Source organism: Podarcis tiliguerta (assembly GCF_965153285.1).
Source record: "Podarcis tiliguerta genome assembly, chromosome: 16".
Classification (NCBI taxonomy): Eukaryota; Metazoa; Chordata; class Lepidosauria; order Squamata; family Lacertidae; genus Podarcis; species Podarcis tiliguerta.
Window position 1 is genome coordinate 17,832,246 of NC_139549.1, and position 14,949 is coordinate 17,847,194.

Genomic DNA, 14,949 nt, shown 5'->3' on the forward strand with positions numbered 1-14,949 from the left:
TCCTAACTATATATTAAAAGGTGAAACTAGTCATCCATCACAAAGCAAAGACTGGCCCAAACTAGCTGAATGACTGTATCCAAACAAAAGTATCAGCACGTGGGCTGTCCTTGCTAAGAACCAGTGTAGGGTGGGGTGGGTGGAAAGAAGGATGAAATAACATAAGAAGAGCCTGCTGGATCAGGCCATTGGCCCATCTAGTCCAGCAGCCTGTTCTCAACTGGCCAACCAGATGCCCCAATGGGAAACCCATAAGCAGGACCTAAGTACAAGAGCCCTCTCCCCTCCTGTGGTTGCCAGCAACTGGTATTTGAAAGCATTACTGCCTCTGACCATGGAGGCAGAGCATATCTATCATGGCTAGCAGCCATGGATACCCCTCTCCTCCATAAATTTGTCTTATACTCTTTTAAGGCTGTCACTACTTCCTGTGAGAGCAAGTTCCATAGATTAATAATGTGTTGCATGAATAAATAATTTCTTTTATCTGTTCTGAATCTTCCAACTTTCAGTTTCACTGGATAGCCACATGTTCTAGTGTTATGAGAGAGAAAAACATTTCTGTGTTCCCTTTTTTCATGCTGTGCATAATTTTATAAATTTCTATCATGTCACCTTTTACAGTACTTGCCTTTTCTCTAAACTAAAAAGTCCCAGATGTTGCAACCTTTCTTCATAGAAGTTGCCCTTTTCTGAACCTTCTGAAGAAGGTTGGGCATCTGTCATGGAGAATGAGAGGTGGAAGAAGGAACTGAAAATCTCCTGGTGGTGCAGACTACAATTGCATTCAGCAAGCTGGTTCTTTCCACCACGCTGGCAGGCAGGGGGGTGGGGTGGGGAATAGCTAACTTTCTATAAACTTTTCTGATGTGCAATGGGATTCAATGGCTCTCTTTCCCTGAAGAAAGATTCTGTTAATCACAGCCACAACGCTCTTCATTCCTTCCTCAGCATGTTTATTTAGAAGTAAATCCCAAGTTTGAGGGTACAAAGCACTCTGCACATGCACAAGGAAACTGAAAATTTTATGTATTTACATTTACTTATTAAAATGTCCCTTTGCATCCATGTGCAAGAAAGCACATATCACTAAGTGTGATTAGTCACAGAATGGAACACTCTGGACCAGTCTTCATCAACCTAGTGTCCTCCAGATGTTGTTGGACTACAACTTCCACCCAGTCAGCACATTGTAATCCAGTTTGGAGGGTACCAGATTGGCAAATGTTATTCTAAGCCATCTTCTAGAACTAATATGACAGTTAAGAGCCTCCTTACATTGTGTTATTTTGAGATTGACCTAGATCATACTCTTCCTCCAACAGCCAGATACCTTTGAGAAGCATAAAAGCAGAATGCAAAAACAACATCCCTCTGTTGTTTCTGTCTTAGCACCTGCTATTCAGAAGTGTATAATGCCTCTGGATATGGAAGGCCAATTGGCTACTGTAGCTAACAAGCAGGACCTGCAACAGAAACTTGCATGGTGTGTTCCTGTTCCAGGTTCCAACCAGCCAGCTTTTTTTTAGGGTACTCCATTCCATTTCCCAGCATCCCAACCCGATTTTCCATTCCTCCTATATACACACAACAGGCAGTCAACATGCCATGCCTATTGAGCATGCTCAGTCTCCACTTGGCTGTTGCGGGAGGGGATTCCTTCCTCCTTTAGGTTTCACCCTATACAATTTGCCTAAGCAAGACTTTTTTAAAAAAAATGAATGGATGCTTGTCAAACTTTTTCATCTTTGGTGTTGAACACAAAAAAAAGTGGTCTCTGGATGGGGAGATGTGGCTGAGGTTTCATGCTGATTGGAAAATGTGGGCATCCAGCATTTGCCAAAGACTCACACTTCTTATCCACACATATTTCCTTCGCTCTTTCCAGGTACGGTCCACTCTTAAAAGCACTGTGAGCACCATTTTCTCTCCGGAGCTTTCCCTGCAAAAACCTGCTCTTTAAAGCTGAATCAGAGCAAATGGCAATCCGCAGACACCCTAAATTGCTGTTTGCTCCAATTGAGCACTAAAGAGCAGTTTTTGCATGGAAAGCTCTAGAGAGGGAAAAATAGCCCTCAGACACAGAGCTTTTAAAGCATGGACCTGTGCCTGGAAAGAGCAAGGCAAAAGGTAAGTGTGGTGAAGGCGGGAAAACAGCCACACAGACAGAAGTCCAAGACTTGTTGCCAGACAAACTGCCCTCTGCTCCTTCTAGCTTTCCCTGCATCCATGTCTAGAATGGTGCATTGTTTCCTGTGCTCCTGATGGAATTTTATGCAGCAGACCTCTTCTCTTTACAGAAGTTAAAATTTGCCTCCTGCTTTTTGGAATGGATCACCTGGCTCCCGATTCCTTCCCCATAACTCCTGGCTGCCCCACCATTTTCCAGATTTCACACTCGATCCACATCTTGTTTCTGTTCCCAGATCTCAAATAAAATCCTGTGTTCACAAACAATTTCCATCAGCCCCAGCTGCTTAGACTCCCAATTCCAATCAGCCCCAGACTCCTCTAGGAAGTGTCCTTGATCTCTGATAATTTAAAGAACTACAATATCACTTTAACCAGTCATGACTTCCTCCAAAAAATTCTAGATGGGCCCAAGTGTCAGTAGGTGACTGAGGTGGGCAGGATACCTTGCTTCAAAACTGGAGGTTGTATGAAGTCAGGAAGAATAAAAAGCAAGATTCCAGGTTTAGATATTTTTAAAAAGAATACTTAATAAGGTAGTGAAGCAATGGTTGGGTTTGCAAGCAAATGTCCATATTAACAGGACATTTGTTGTAAAGTTAGTGCCTGTTTAGGAGGTATTCACTTTATTACTAAAAGCAGTCAAGTATTGCATTAATTGGGGCAAGATAATGGGATCCCGCACACTGAGAACAAACTAGTTCTGAGTGTGCATGTAAACAGGCACAGAGAGAGAGATATAGACCCCAAGTGTCAGTAGTGGGTGGGACATCTCTCTCCAAACCTAGGAAAAATGTAGAGGTTGTACAAATTCAAGAAGAAAAAGTCAGAACAAGGCTCCAAAATTACCTACACTTGAATACACAAAGGCAGTTTGTGTGATTCCAAAGCCTGTGACCTATGAACTCCATCCTTAGATTAAGATAAGGATCATGGAAAAGTCATGGTGAGGAAAAGCCCCTGTGCGATGTCATACCAACACCTTCCAAGAGATCTTTTGCAAAAGGGTCGTATATGTGTCATTTTGTGTGGTCCTCTTTGGGCCTAGCTGGCATCTAAACTTCTCTGTCTCTCTCGTCCTCTCTACTTCACTGAGAAGCAGTAGACTCCATATTTCTTCCGTAACTTGCTGGGAAATCCAAAGCTGTGGACGCTGGGATTTGTGAGTCCCCCGCAGTGGGCACGAGGAATGTTGATCGGAAAGCGCACACTGCCGTCATCAAGCCAGCCTCCGTCACAACGGTCCAGCTGGGAGAATTTCCACGCAGCGTACAGCTGCCCGACTTTGGCGATGGCAGCCCTGTCGTTGCGGCAGGCTTGAGTGGCTTCCTTGAAATTCATGTGGCCCCGGATGAAATAGACCCGGCCTGGGTAGAGGAGCAGAGGGGGAAGAAGCAGAAGCAGGAAATGATGTTGAGGGAGTTAGAGTCAATGCACAAAGGATCTAGCTACGACCTGGCTGGACTACTGTAATATGCTCAATATGGGGCTGCCCTTGAAAAGTGTTCAAAAGCTTCAGCTAGTCCAAAATGCTGCAGCCAAACTGCTGACTGGAGCCACAGGGAATAGGTTACTCCCTTGCTAAAACAATTTCACTGGCTACCAGTCCATTTCTGGGCACAAAGTGCTGGTTATGACTTATAAAGCCCTAAATGGCTTGAAACCCAAGCCACCTTAAAGTTAATATCTTCCTATACAAATCTGCCTTGGTGCCAAGATCCTTGGGTGAGCACCTTCTATCTGTCCCATAAACATGATTTGTGATGACCTGAGAGAGAGCCTTTTCTGTGGCTGCTCCCAGGTTGTGGGATTCCCTCCCAAGAGAGGCTAGACTGGTTCCCTCTTTGTATCACCTTCTGCCGGCACGCTGAGACCTTCCTGTTCAGACAGGCCTTTGGAAACTAAGGGACAGACAAAGCTGATCACTGGCCGCCATCAGAGCAAACTGCGTTTTAATTGCTGGTTTGAAATGTGCCTTGAATCCCAGTCTGAGAAAGGCCAATAGAAATGCATTCAATAAATAATATAGGAGAATTGCACAGTTTGTGGAAACTGCCAGGGTATGAAAAGACTAGCAAATGGCAGGGAGCAGGGCAGAAAGACTACAAGGCCCAGTACTCATTAGTTCCTTCCTGCTCAGCATTAAAATCTGAGGAACTGGAATAATATTTTAACAGGTATCCTACACATTGTTGCACACACCCCAGTCTCCAGGCAATGAGAGACTCCAGGGACATCTGTGTATTCCCATAGTTTGGTTTCCTTGGAATGAAGGTCAATGGAGATTATGGTATCTTTAGGATATATGGTTTTATTTACACATAGATACAACATATATACTCCCTAGGATGGAGGGGCGCACAGCAATAACGCTCCAACAGATCTTGCTTCCCCATTAGTTTTCCAGGTATATCTCGCAGCCACAGCTTTGGAATCCAGCGCAAGAGCAAGACAAGCCTCCTAGGATGATGTAGCCTCCACCCAGGGTGTGTGGGGGGGGGGGGAAGGACCACCCATTTGTCTATATGGCAACCTCCTTGGGCATGTAAATGATGGTACTTAACTAGCCAGCCAAGGTCACTACTTTAACAAAAATTGGTTCAGCAGGTTCCTCTCATAGATTCTGACCCCACATACACAGGATCACAGTTTTGGAAGGGACCCACAAGAATCAACAGATAATTTCTAAAGAATGAAGGTGGTGGAATAGAAGCCGCTTTGGTAGGGGGAGGAAATGTTTCATCAAAATTGTTTTGGCATAGTGCTACTTTAGACAAGTCACTCATTATTTCAAAATTAAAAAGACTATAAAAATAAAGCATAAAAATATATGGCCTTTTCATGCCATAAAATTGATTTTTTTCGTTTATAACTTACGAGATTGTTTATATGGGATAGGAATGGGGGTGAGGGAGAGCTTAAGTGTATGTTACAAGTCTGTGTCAAGCCCAAACAAATTATGCTTGGGCGCTTGGTTTGGGAAAGGTTATGAAACCTAGAGCCCTAGCCTCACACCACTCTTACGAGGCAGAATGCCACTTTTTACTGAAAGGTGAAAGGACCGAGGAGAGAACAAACTGCTTGTCCAGAGATGCACACAGAGTCCAGGAAACAACTGCTGAGAACCATTAATCTGAGCTACATAAACAAGTTTATTTCTAACAGTAGAGACTAGAAATTTGCTTCGTATATGAATCATGCCAAGCCTCTGGCTTCGTCTGCACCCACATACCTTTCACAGCCGAACTGAAACAGAAGGCATCAAACCGATCTTTCAGCTTGTCCCTGGCGCCATAACTTCGAACCCCTGGGAGAAGAAGACGTCCCCCACAGGGCTCGCGGGAGTTAATGATGGGGTAATGGACTGTTCCCTCCATGACCCATCCTGCGTTGCACCAGTCCAGCCCTTCTGTCCAAGCTAAATGAAGAGGAAGCAACAAATGCAATACAACAAGTTAACTGAGCACCGATTGCTTCCTCTGGTCCATTGCCTGCACCTTGAAGCAACATCCATCAACCAGTCAGGGGATGCTTGTTCTCACCATCTCTATGTATGCCAGAACAAGCTTCATCAGGTTGTTTCTAGAAGCGCAAGGTGGAGGATAACAAAAGCAAGCAATCAGTCAAGAAATAAAGGAGGGCATTTCAGGGTTTCCCTTTTTCTTTCGGAAGGAGAAAGAGTCATGAGTGTTTCTTATTCATTCCCCCCCCCCCCCCAAAAAAAAGACACAGTTTGGCTGAAACACAAACAAAGGCTTTGTCTATTTTTAGATGGTTTCGGGGCAGTCACACACAATCCCACTTTCAGTACTGCTGCCTTGTTTCCCATCAGTGCCAGTCTTGTAGCTTCCTCCTGGAATCCTGTATTTTTTATGCCACAAACATTTTTGGTGTTTGGATTTTATTCCTGTCCTGCTTTTGTTGCACTATCCTGCATGATGGAAATAATGTAAAACTGGGGAAACATTGGAGAAGAACTAATAAACCAAAACGATGTGTGGATGGTCCAGTATAAATCAACCATGAATGCGCCTATAGTATCAATGACATGTCACAAAAATGCACCCACAAAACCCCCTGCCAATTTGGAGGGCCCTTGGAACTTTCAGAGGAGCTATTTGTTTATTTGTAAAAATAGTTATATATTGCTATTCATATTTTCTTAAAAAATATTAAAGTGGTTTACAACAATTGTACATAAAACCACACAATAAAAAGCACATAAAAAATAAAGTCAGAAATGAACTTAACAACTGTGGAAAATTTTATTATTAATTGCCTGCATAAACTGGACGGAATAGAAAAGTTTTCATTCGTGCGTTTAAAAGCTAAGACAGAAGGCGCCTGCTGAATTTCAATTGGCAGATTGTTCCACAAGACTGGGGCCTCTTCAGCAACCACAGCATCATAGCTGTTTGTTTATTAAAACATTTATATACCACCCCTCATTTTTAAAAATCTCATATCCAAAATAACAAAACATGAAAAAGCCTCACTGAAGAACAGCAATGACACAGCAGCAAATAAACCCCACAACCCAACCAAAACAAAGCAAAGCAGTAAAAACCATCCCTAGCAGATGAGTAAGAAAACACCAGCAAAAATTGGGTTACCTTTATAAAGTTGTCCATAGCTTGCCAGGCGGGAGTCCTGCTCTTGACAAGCTTTTTTGGCCTCAAAATAGTTGAATTTGTAGCGCCCTTGGCTGGTCTGGTAGGGGAAGACAATTCCTGGAGAGAATTTGGGGAGGAGGTGATGAGCTTTGAGTTACCTTTTTTAAAATAAGTATTTCATTATTAAATTTATTTGAAAGTACAAACTGAAAATAAAAGGCAGAGGGTGAGTGTTAACATAACAGTAACTATACATAGTGGTAACCTTAACATTGGCCCCACTTACACTATACATTTAAAGCATTGAGAGGCAGTGAGCTTCATTGCCAGCTAGTGGGGATTTCAATGCTGATCTCTCCCAAGTCCTAGTCAGACACTCTAACCACTACACAACACTGGCTTATACTTGCACACTGGTTCCAACCTGTCTTGCAAGGCCTCCATAGATCTATATTTTGCAAATTGCCCTGTGATCTTTGGAAGAGCAGTATATAAATTTAATTTAATTGAAGGACAGGGAGGAAGAAGAAGAAGAAGAAGAAGAAGAAGAAGAAGAGGAGGAGGAGGAGTTCGGATTTGATATCCCACTTTATCACTGCTCGAAGGAGTCTCAAAGCGGCTAACATTCTCCTTTCCCTTCCTCCCCCACAACAAACATTCTGTGAGGTGAGTGGGGCTGAGAGGCTTCAGAGAAGTGTACTAGCCTAAGGTCATCCAGCAGCTGCATGTGGAGGAGCGGAGATGTGAACCTGGTTCCCCAGATTACGAGTCTACTGCTCTTAACCACTACACCACATTGGCTCTCAAGAAGAAGAAGAAGAAGACTTCTCATGCCCTCAGGAAAATGGCCGCACCAGTCCCCTTACCATCTAACTGCAGGACCAGAGATATGCTCTCATCCTCCAGGCCGTTGATCAGCTGGCAGCGGTAGCGCCCCTCATCATCCAGCGCCACGTCAGAGATGGTCAGCGAGGCATCGTAGCGGTGGCTGTGCCTCAGGCGGGCCCGGCTGCCCAGCGGGCCGTAGGTTTTGTGGTGCACCCCGTTGGTGATCAGGATGACAACCTCCATATATTCGGCCGGCTCCACCTTGCTCCACCTGACCTTGTAGTTTTGGGGTAGCGTCCTCAGGATGCAGGGCAGGGTGACGGTGGCTCCTCTCTGAGTGTGCACTAGCTTGGTCATTGGCTGCAGCAGGTATTGGAGGGGTGCTGGTGTTGCTGTGGGTGAGAGGGAAGGAAGGAAGGAAGGCCACTTCAGTACGGCCACATCCGCACCATACCTTTAAAGAACTATGGCGCCACTTAAACAGGCATGGCTTCCCTCAAAGAATCCTGGGAGCTGTTGTTTCTTACAAGGTCCTGAGTGCTGTTGAGGCATCTGATCAAAGATCTGTATTTTAAATTTAACTTAAAAAATATATTTGCAAATGCTTGATTCATGCTAGGCAGTAAAAGCTGCTGAGTGCTTTGGCAGTTGTTTATTTTCCTGAACAGGGCCCCTCATTGATTTGTTGCAGTACCTCAAAGTTGTAAAAAGGAGCAAAAGCTGGGAGCAAAGGTCATACAAATTACAGAATACAATCCAAGCTGCAAAAACACTAATTAGAGTTGGTAAATAGTGCCTCCCATCAGACTCAGCCACATTTCCCCAAGGTTCAAGGTATCCTGAGAAGGTTAAAGGGCAAAGAGCTAATAGCAACAACAGCTGGCTAGGGGGGGTGTAAATTGAAGGGGTTGCTTTTGAAACTGTTTTTTACTAAGTTCTTTTCTTCTAAAAATCTATCTGTGTTATATATGAAATGTATTGACTTTAGTGTAATTATGCAAAAGATCTAGAAAGTAAGAAATGTTAGATTCTTATGTTAGATTCTTATTTCATTGATGGTGTGTGAGAAGGTGAACTCAAGATCTCTGTTCATGACAAAAAAACCATGAGCCATCTGTTTTAGCCATTTGCCCCTGTTGCCAGAAGGGCAGAAGGCCAGAACGGCAAAAGGGCAAAGGGTAATCTGGTAATTAAGGTGCCTTGTCGAGGCAAATGTAAGATATATGATAGAAGGAAATATAGCTCTTTGTCTCCCATAAAAGGTAATAGGAAATGGGTGTATCTTTTATGATTGGTTCTAGCAAACAGCCAATAGGAATTTCAACCAGGCTGATTGGACAGAGGCAGCCAAAGGAGGAGCAAGGGGGCTGGGCTGAGGAAATATAAGTGCTGGTCACCAGGGCTGGGGTGCGCAGAGCTTTGGTAACCATATACCACTGTGCCTATCATTTATTTGTCTGACAAATAAATTATTATTTTAATTTCTCTACTGCTGCGTTGAATATTTCATTCCAGCTAAGCGTTAACCACAAGCAGGGTGCTACACCGTTAAGAGACCCCCTATTACCTCCACAGAGCTACAATTCCCAGAGTTCCCTGTGAAGCGAGGTAGAAATTCTGCAAACCCCGTTTTCAGGAAAGCCAGGGCGTCCTGACCACAAAGCAAGAAAGAAGCAGTTGTGAGCAGGAACCTAAGGGCTGAATGGTACAGTGGAAAATAACTCCAGAAAAGGTGCATACAGCAAACCAACCAACCAACCCTTGGGTTGTGTTTTAAGAGACTCAGGTTGGAGGTGGAGGACTAGCAGAAGGTGGTCGGTCGGCTAGAGGATGAAACAGCTTAGATGATGTATTTTTCCTAAACACAGTGTGCCATAATGGAAATGCATTACTGAATAAAGTCTGATAAACTGGGAATTTGGGGTGAGCCTCTGCATTGAACCCACAAAAGGAATTTTCTCCTTCAGAAGAGTTGTATTTCTGTGATAGGAATAGTGGCCTCTCAGCACCCTTCACAAACCTCAGCTCCCTGAATTATTTGGCCCTGATTTATTTATTTATTTATTTTTAAATATTGCCAGGACAGTGTTTTAGTGCTAAGTAAACTGTTGGTAAAAGTGAGGTGTGTCATAGAATGGTGACCATTGCAAGGGTTAAAACTGAATGTGTGCTGAGCCGTGATATGTGGCTTTGGGTGTGGGGCAGATGAAGGGCTGAGAGGGCTGTTGGAGGCCCCAACAATCAGTTGATCATCCACACGGATAAAAACAGGCAACCTGACCTCATTGTGAGATGGGCATTTATTCAAAATCCACTTAAAATGATTTAGCATGATTAACAAATTCCAAAAAGTCGATGAACGTGACCCGTGATACCAGCTTCTCAAAGTCTGATAGCCATTTATGCCTCCAGTGCCCCTCTGCCACCCCCTTCCTTCTCAGCACCCCCTAGTTAATCCCCCCAGGAGGCATTACCCACCAACTTTGGGAACCACTGTGCTCAGAGATCCAGTGGTTATGTGCAAAATCAGGCAGAGCCATCTCTGTGTGTTTGTATGTGTCTTACACACCTGGATTTCCAGTTGGCTTTTGGTAAATAGCGGGGATTTCCGGAAGAGAGGAGAGACATAAGGAAGCCAAGATCAGGATCTGGTGCATACTTCAAAGGCAGAGGAGAGTCTTGCCTGAAAAATGAGTGACAATTGAGAAGGATCCCCCCAGCCCTCTCACATGCACATAGTGACAAATACACTTCCACTATCAGCAACATAACTGCCTGCTGGATCTGGCCCGTGGACCATCTAGCTCAGCATCCTGTTCTCACAGTGGCCAACCAAATACTTGCAGGAAACCAGCAAGCAGGAGCCAAGCACAAGAGCACTCCCCACCCCACCCCACTATGGCTTCTAGCAACTGGTATTCAGAAGCATTACTGCCTTTGATTGAATAGGCAGAGCTTAGCCAACATGGCTAGCAGCCATGGACAGCCTTCCCCTCCATGAATTTGTCTAATACTCTTTTAAAGCCCTTCAAGTTTGCGGAAATCACTCCCTCATGTGGGAGGGAGTTCCACAGTTTAACTATGCACTGCAAGAGCAAGTGCTTTCTTTTATCTCTCCTGAATCTTCCAACATTCGGCTTCATTGGATAGTCTCCATTGGGTTCTAGTATTATGGGGGGGGGGGGAACTTGCCTCTCTCTCCACTTTCCTCATGCCAAGCATCATTTTATAAACTTCTATCATGTTGCCTCTGACTCACCTTTTTTTCTAAACTAAGAAGTCCCAGACACTTTCCACATAGGGGAGTTGTTCCTGGGTGTTCCTTTTCTAGCATCCAGTTTCTAACAAGGACAGCCAGAGAACCCCAAGGAAATTCATGAGCTTGAAAATTCTAGACCAACCTTCCTCAACTTCCTCTTCCAGTTGCTTTAGACTACAGCTCCCATCAGCCCCAGCCAGCACAGCTGTTTTCGCATCAGCCAATCAGATACCCCAATAGAAAGTGCATAAACAGGACCTGAGAGCAACAATACTCTCCCCACTTGTGGTTTCCACCAGCTGGTATTCAGAGGCATATTGTCTCTGATGGTGGAGGCAAAACATAGCCATTGATAGCCTTATCCTCCATGAATTCATCTCATCCCTTTTTAAAAAGCTGTCCAGATCAATGACCCTCATCATCACAACCATTCATACACCACAAATAGAGAACAGAGAGAATCAGAGAAGGACCCACCACCCGTTACCATACCTCTCTAGAAAGACAGGTAAATCGTCCAGCCACTTTGACGAGATTGCAACGGAAGCTGTCAGGAGACACCGAACCTGTAGCTTCTCATGAGAGTACAAAACCAATCCAGGGACACATCTCCATGGAGCGATGAGCTGTTGTTCCTCTTAATCCAGCCTCATGGTCAACATCCCCCATCCCCACCGCACAGATCATAGAGAAGAATGGAAGTCCATCTCTGCCAATGTCACCAAGACAGGTTCTGCGGATGAGAAGCATTCCATCTCCCAGGAGGGACACAGGTGACCACGTCAATGCCAGTAGGACCTCATGAAGACATTCTTATGGTGGTGGTGGAGAGGTTGGCCAAGGAAGATGATAGTTATGCCCCACTTAGGATGATGACGCCTGATTTTCCCTCATCCTTCTTCTGTATCCTTTCCTGCTCCCTCTCTTTCTCTCCTCTGGATGTGAGGTCCTGTCAACAGTTTGCACATTTTTCTGTTTTGTTTACCCCGCCCCAAGAATACATTAAAACGAAAGAAAGAAAGCAGAAACAGATTCTCATTGTTCTGCTTGGCAAACAGAACAACCCTCATCAAACAAGCTTGTCTTTATTCCAGGGGAATTCAGACAAAATGTCAACACAGCCCTCATGCCGGCTTCTGGCACCTTCCATGGTCCCACTCCTCACACAGAAGATCTTAGTAAACAAGCCAATGTGCCTTTTTTTGTGGGGGGAGGCTGAAGCTCCAGAGAGTTTCCCACAATGCACCACATCCTAAAGCTGTGTCCAAATTCCAAATTATTATTCTAGCCACTGAAGAGGCCAATTCTCACAGAATGCCTCAGACTAGCTATGTTAGTCATTCTGGTGGGAATCCAAGTGGTCATCCTGGAATAGATGCTCTAAGCCTTGGGAGCTTATGATTCCCAATTGCTTTGAGGTTTTTGGATATTAGTCAGCGGTTCTTCATTTTTGAACACTGGCCATACAGGCCGCCTACAGATGGCAACATCCAGCCACAGCCCATCCAGAGGCAGCCAATAGGGCTAAATTTGTGGGATGGAATTAGGTGGAAAATGTGACTTGCCCTTTCTCTGTATGTGGGACCCAGTTGCTAGGTAGGGAGCCCTGACTTCATTCCTAGAAGGAAACAGCTCAAGATTGATGTATGTTTTGATCTGTTGATCAAAACATTATTGTTGTCAAAACATTTGATTATTGCTGATTTTATCTTTTCAGTGTTTTAAAGAGGGGTTTTTTAGTGATCATTTTATTGTTTTATTCTCTTTGTAAACTGCTTTGAGGTTGTTGTTTTTAACAATCAAGTGGTGTGTAAATTTTACTAAATAAATAAATAAGCTTTTGCTGCCAATGTTCTGTGATGGGACTAGATGTGTAAACCTGGCATATCTGCATAATTTTAATGCAATTTCTGTGACTGATTCCCGTCGCAAAAAACTGTGGGTGAGATGGAGAGAAAGAGAGACCTAATTCTGTCAGCAGGGACTGTCTTGTTATTTTTCTCATGAAAGCTGCATTGGGAGCCTTTTTAAAACTGAAAAGAGGGGTTAAAATGCTCTAAGTAAATAGATGATGACGACAACAACAACAAAATAATTTATATGCTGCCCATCTGACTGGGTTGCCCCAGCCACTCTGGGCGGCTTTCAACAAATTAAAACATCAAACACAGTAAAACACCAAACATTAAAAACTTCCTTAAGGCTGCCTTCAGGTGTCTTCTAAAAGTCAGATAGTTGTTTATTTCCTTGACATCTGATGGGAGGACATTCCACAGGGCAGGACTGACTACCAAGAAGGCTCTCTGTCTGCTTGTCTGCTTCCCTGTAATCTCACTTCTCCACTGAGGAACTGCCAGAAGGCCCTTGGAGCTGAACCTCAGTGTCTGGGCTCAACAATGGGCAGTGGCGTAGCTAGCTGCTAGGGCTCCCGAGGTGGTGCAAATGCCCTGCACCCGGGGCGGGGCAAGCCACCCATGGGGCGGGGCAAACCAGGGGCAGAGCACACTGCGTGGAAACTCCACGGAGTCCGCAAGCCCCATGTTGCTGTTTCGGGCAGCCCGGAACTTACAGGTGCCCGAGCCGCCGTGTCACTCCCCAGGAGAGACATGTGGCTCGTCCACGCTGCAAGCCAAGCCCCGCGGTCACCCCCATCAGTGATGACACCTGGGGCGGTCTGCACCCACCGCACCCCCCTTCCTATGCCACCGACAATGGGGGTGGAAATGCTCCTTCAGGTATACAGGGCCAAAGCCATTAAGGGCTTTAAAGGTCAGCACCAACACTCTGAATTGTGCTCAGAAATGTACTGGGAGCCAATGTAGATCTTTTAGGACTGGTGCTACCAGGCACCAATCTAGCTGCCATATTCTGGATTAGTTGTAGTTTCCGAGTCACCTTCAAAGGTATCCCTATGTAGAGCACATTGCAGCAGTCTTAAGCAGGAGATAACCAGGGCACTGAGATCCAGCTCCGATCCAGCTCCTTCTGACGGTTTCCCTAACTGTGAGGAGTGAAGCTACAGGGAACCAGACAGAGGGCCTTCTCAGTAGTAGCACCTGCTCTGTGGAATACCCTCCCATCAGATGGCAAGGAAATAAACAACCACCTGGCTTTTAGAAGACATCTGAAGGAAGCCCTGCATAGGGAAGCTTTTTAATGTGCAACGTTTTATTATGTTTTTATATATGTTGGAAGCTGCCTAGCTTGGCTGGGGCAATGCAGTCAGATGGGTGGGGTATTATTATTATTATTATTATTATTATTATTATTATTCTGTCTCCTGAATAAAACAATGTGACACTGAGCAAGGCAGTCTTTCACAGAGGTCGTTATGGTGCCACAGAGAGGGTTTCTTCAGCTCTTGTTTCTCGCCCCCAGTAGTCCCCTCCCTGTGCATCAGGTCCATTTCAGGGATGGACTACAAGGCAAGCAACAGTTTGCTCATTGTGAAGAAAGAACAAAGAGTCCCAGGCCTTGGTGTTATTATCACATGCTGGAGAAGACAACAAGGGATGTTGTTCATCCCATTCTCCTGGATGAATGGGCCATAAAGGCTCCTGGAGGAAGTTGTGGGAGGGCAGAGAGAGGGACAAGGGCCACATTCAGACCATACATTTAAAACACTGTGATACCACTTTGAACAGTCATATCTTCCCCCAAAGGATTCTGGGAGCTGTAAGTTGTTGCTCCCAGAGTTCCCTGGGAGGAGGGATTGATTGTTAAACCACCTGAGAATTGTAGCTCAGTCAGGGGAACAGTCAGTGCTTTTTTCTAAAAAAATGTTTGGAGTACTCTCATTTTGACTCAAGAAAATCACTATTTTATAGTTCAGAAAAATAAATACAGTAAATGGACCAAAGTTCAAAGATTCACAAAATGCTTAGGGATATGTGTCCCCCTAAAAAAAAAGCACTGGGAACAGTTATAACGCTCATCAACCTGAACAAACTTTAGAAATACTGTAATCAGGGGCTGATTTAACATGGGCCTAACTTGCACTTTCCCCCTAAAACATATAACCACACAAACCTTTTAAAACAGTCACATATGCCACATTCA

The 14,949-nt window shown here is 44.6% G+C and overlaps 1 protein-coding gene across 2 annotated transcripts; it reads right to left on the minus strand.

Annotated features, from left to right (window-relative positions):
* Window positions 1-935: 935 nt before the first annotated feature.
* On the minus strand, window positions 936-12,735 carry HAPLN2 (hyaluronan and proteoglycan link protein 2). Of its 2 annotated transcripts, none has more exons than XM_083417409.1 (6): window positions 11,368-12,735; window positions 10,201-10,314; window positions 7,670-8,023; window positions 6,804-6,920; window positions 5,423-5,608; window positions 936-3,557 (listed from the first exon to the last, which is right to left on the minus strand). In XM_083417409.1, exons 2-6 carry the CDS (start codon window positions 10,286-10,288, stop codon window positions 3,274-3,276), a joined length of 1,029 nt encoding a protein of 342 aa, XP_083273535.1. In that variant the 5' UTR covers window positions 10,289-10,314; window positions 11,368-12,735; the 3' UTR covers window positions 936-3,273. The 2 variants fall into 2 exon arrangements, with proteins under 2 accessions (XP_083273535.1, XP_083273534.1); XM_083417408.1 differs by having other exon boundaries at window positions 11,383-12,733.
* Window positions 12,736-14,949: the final 2,214 nt, after the last annotated feature.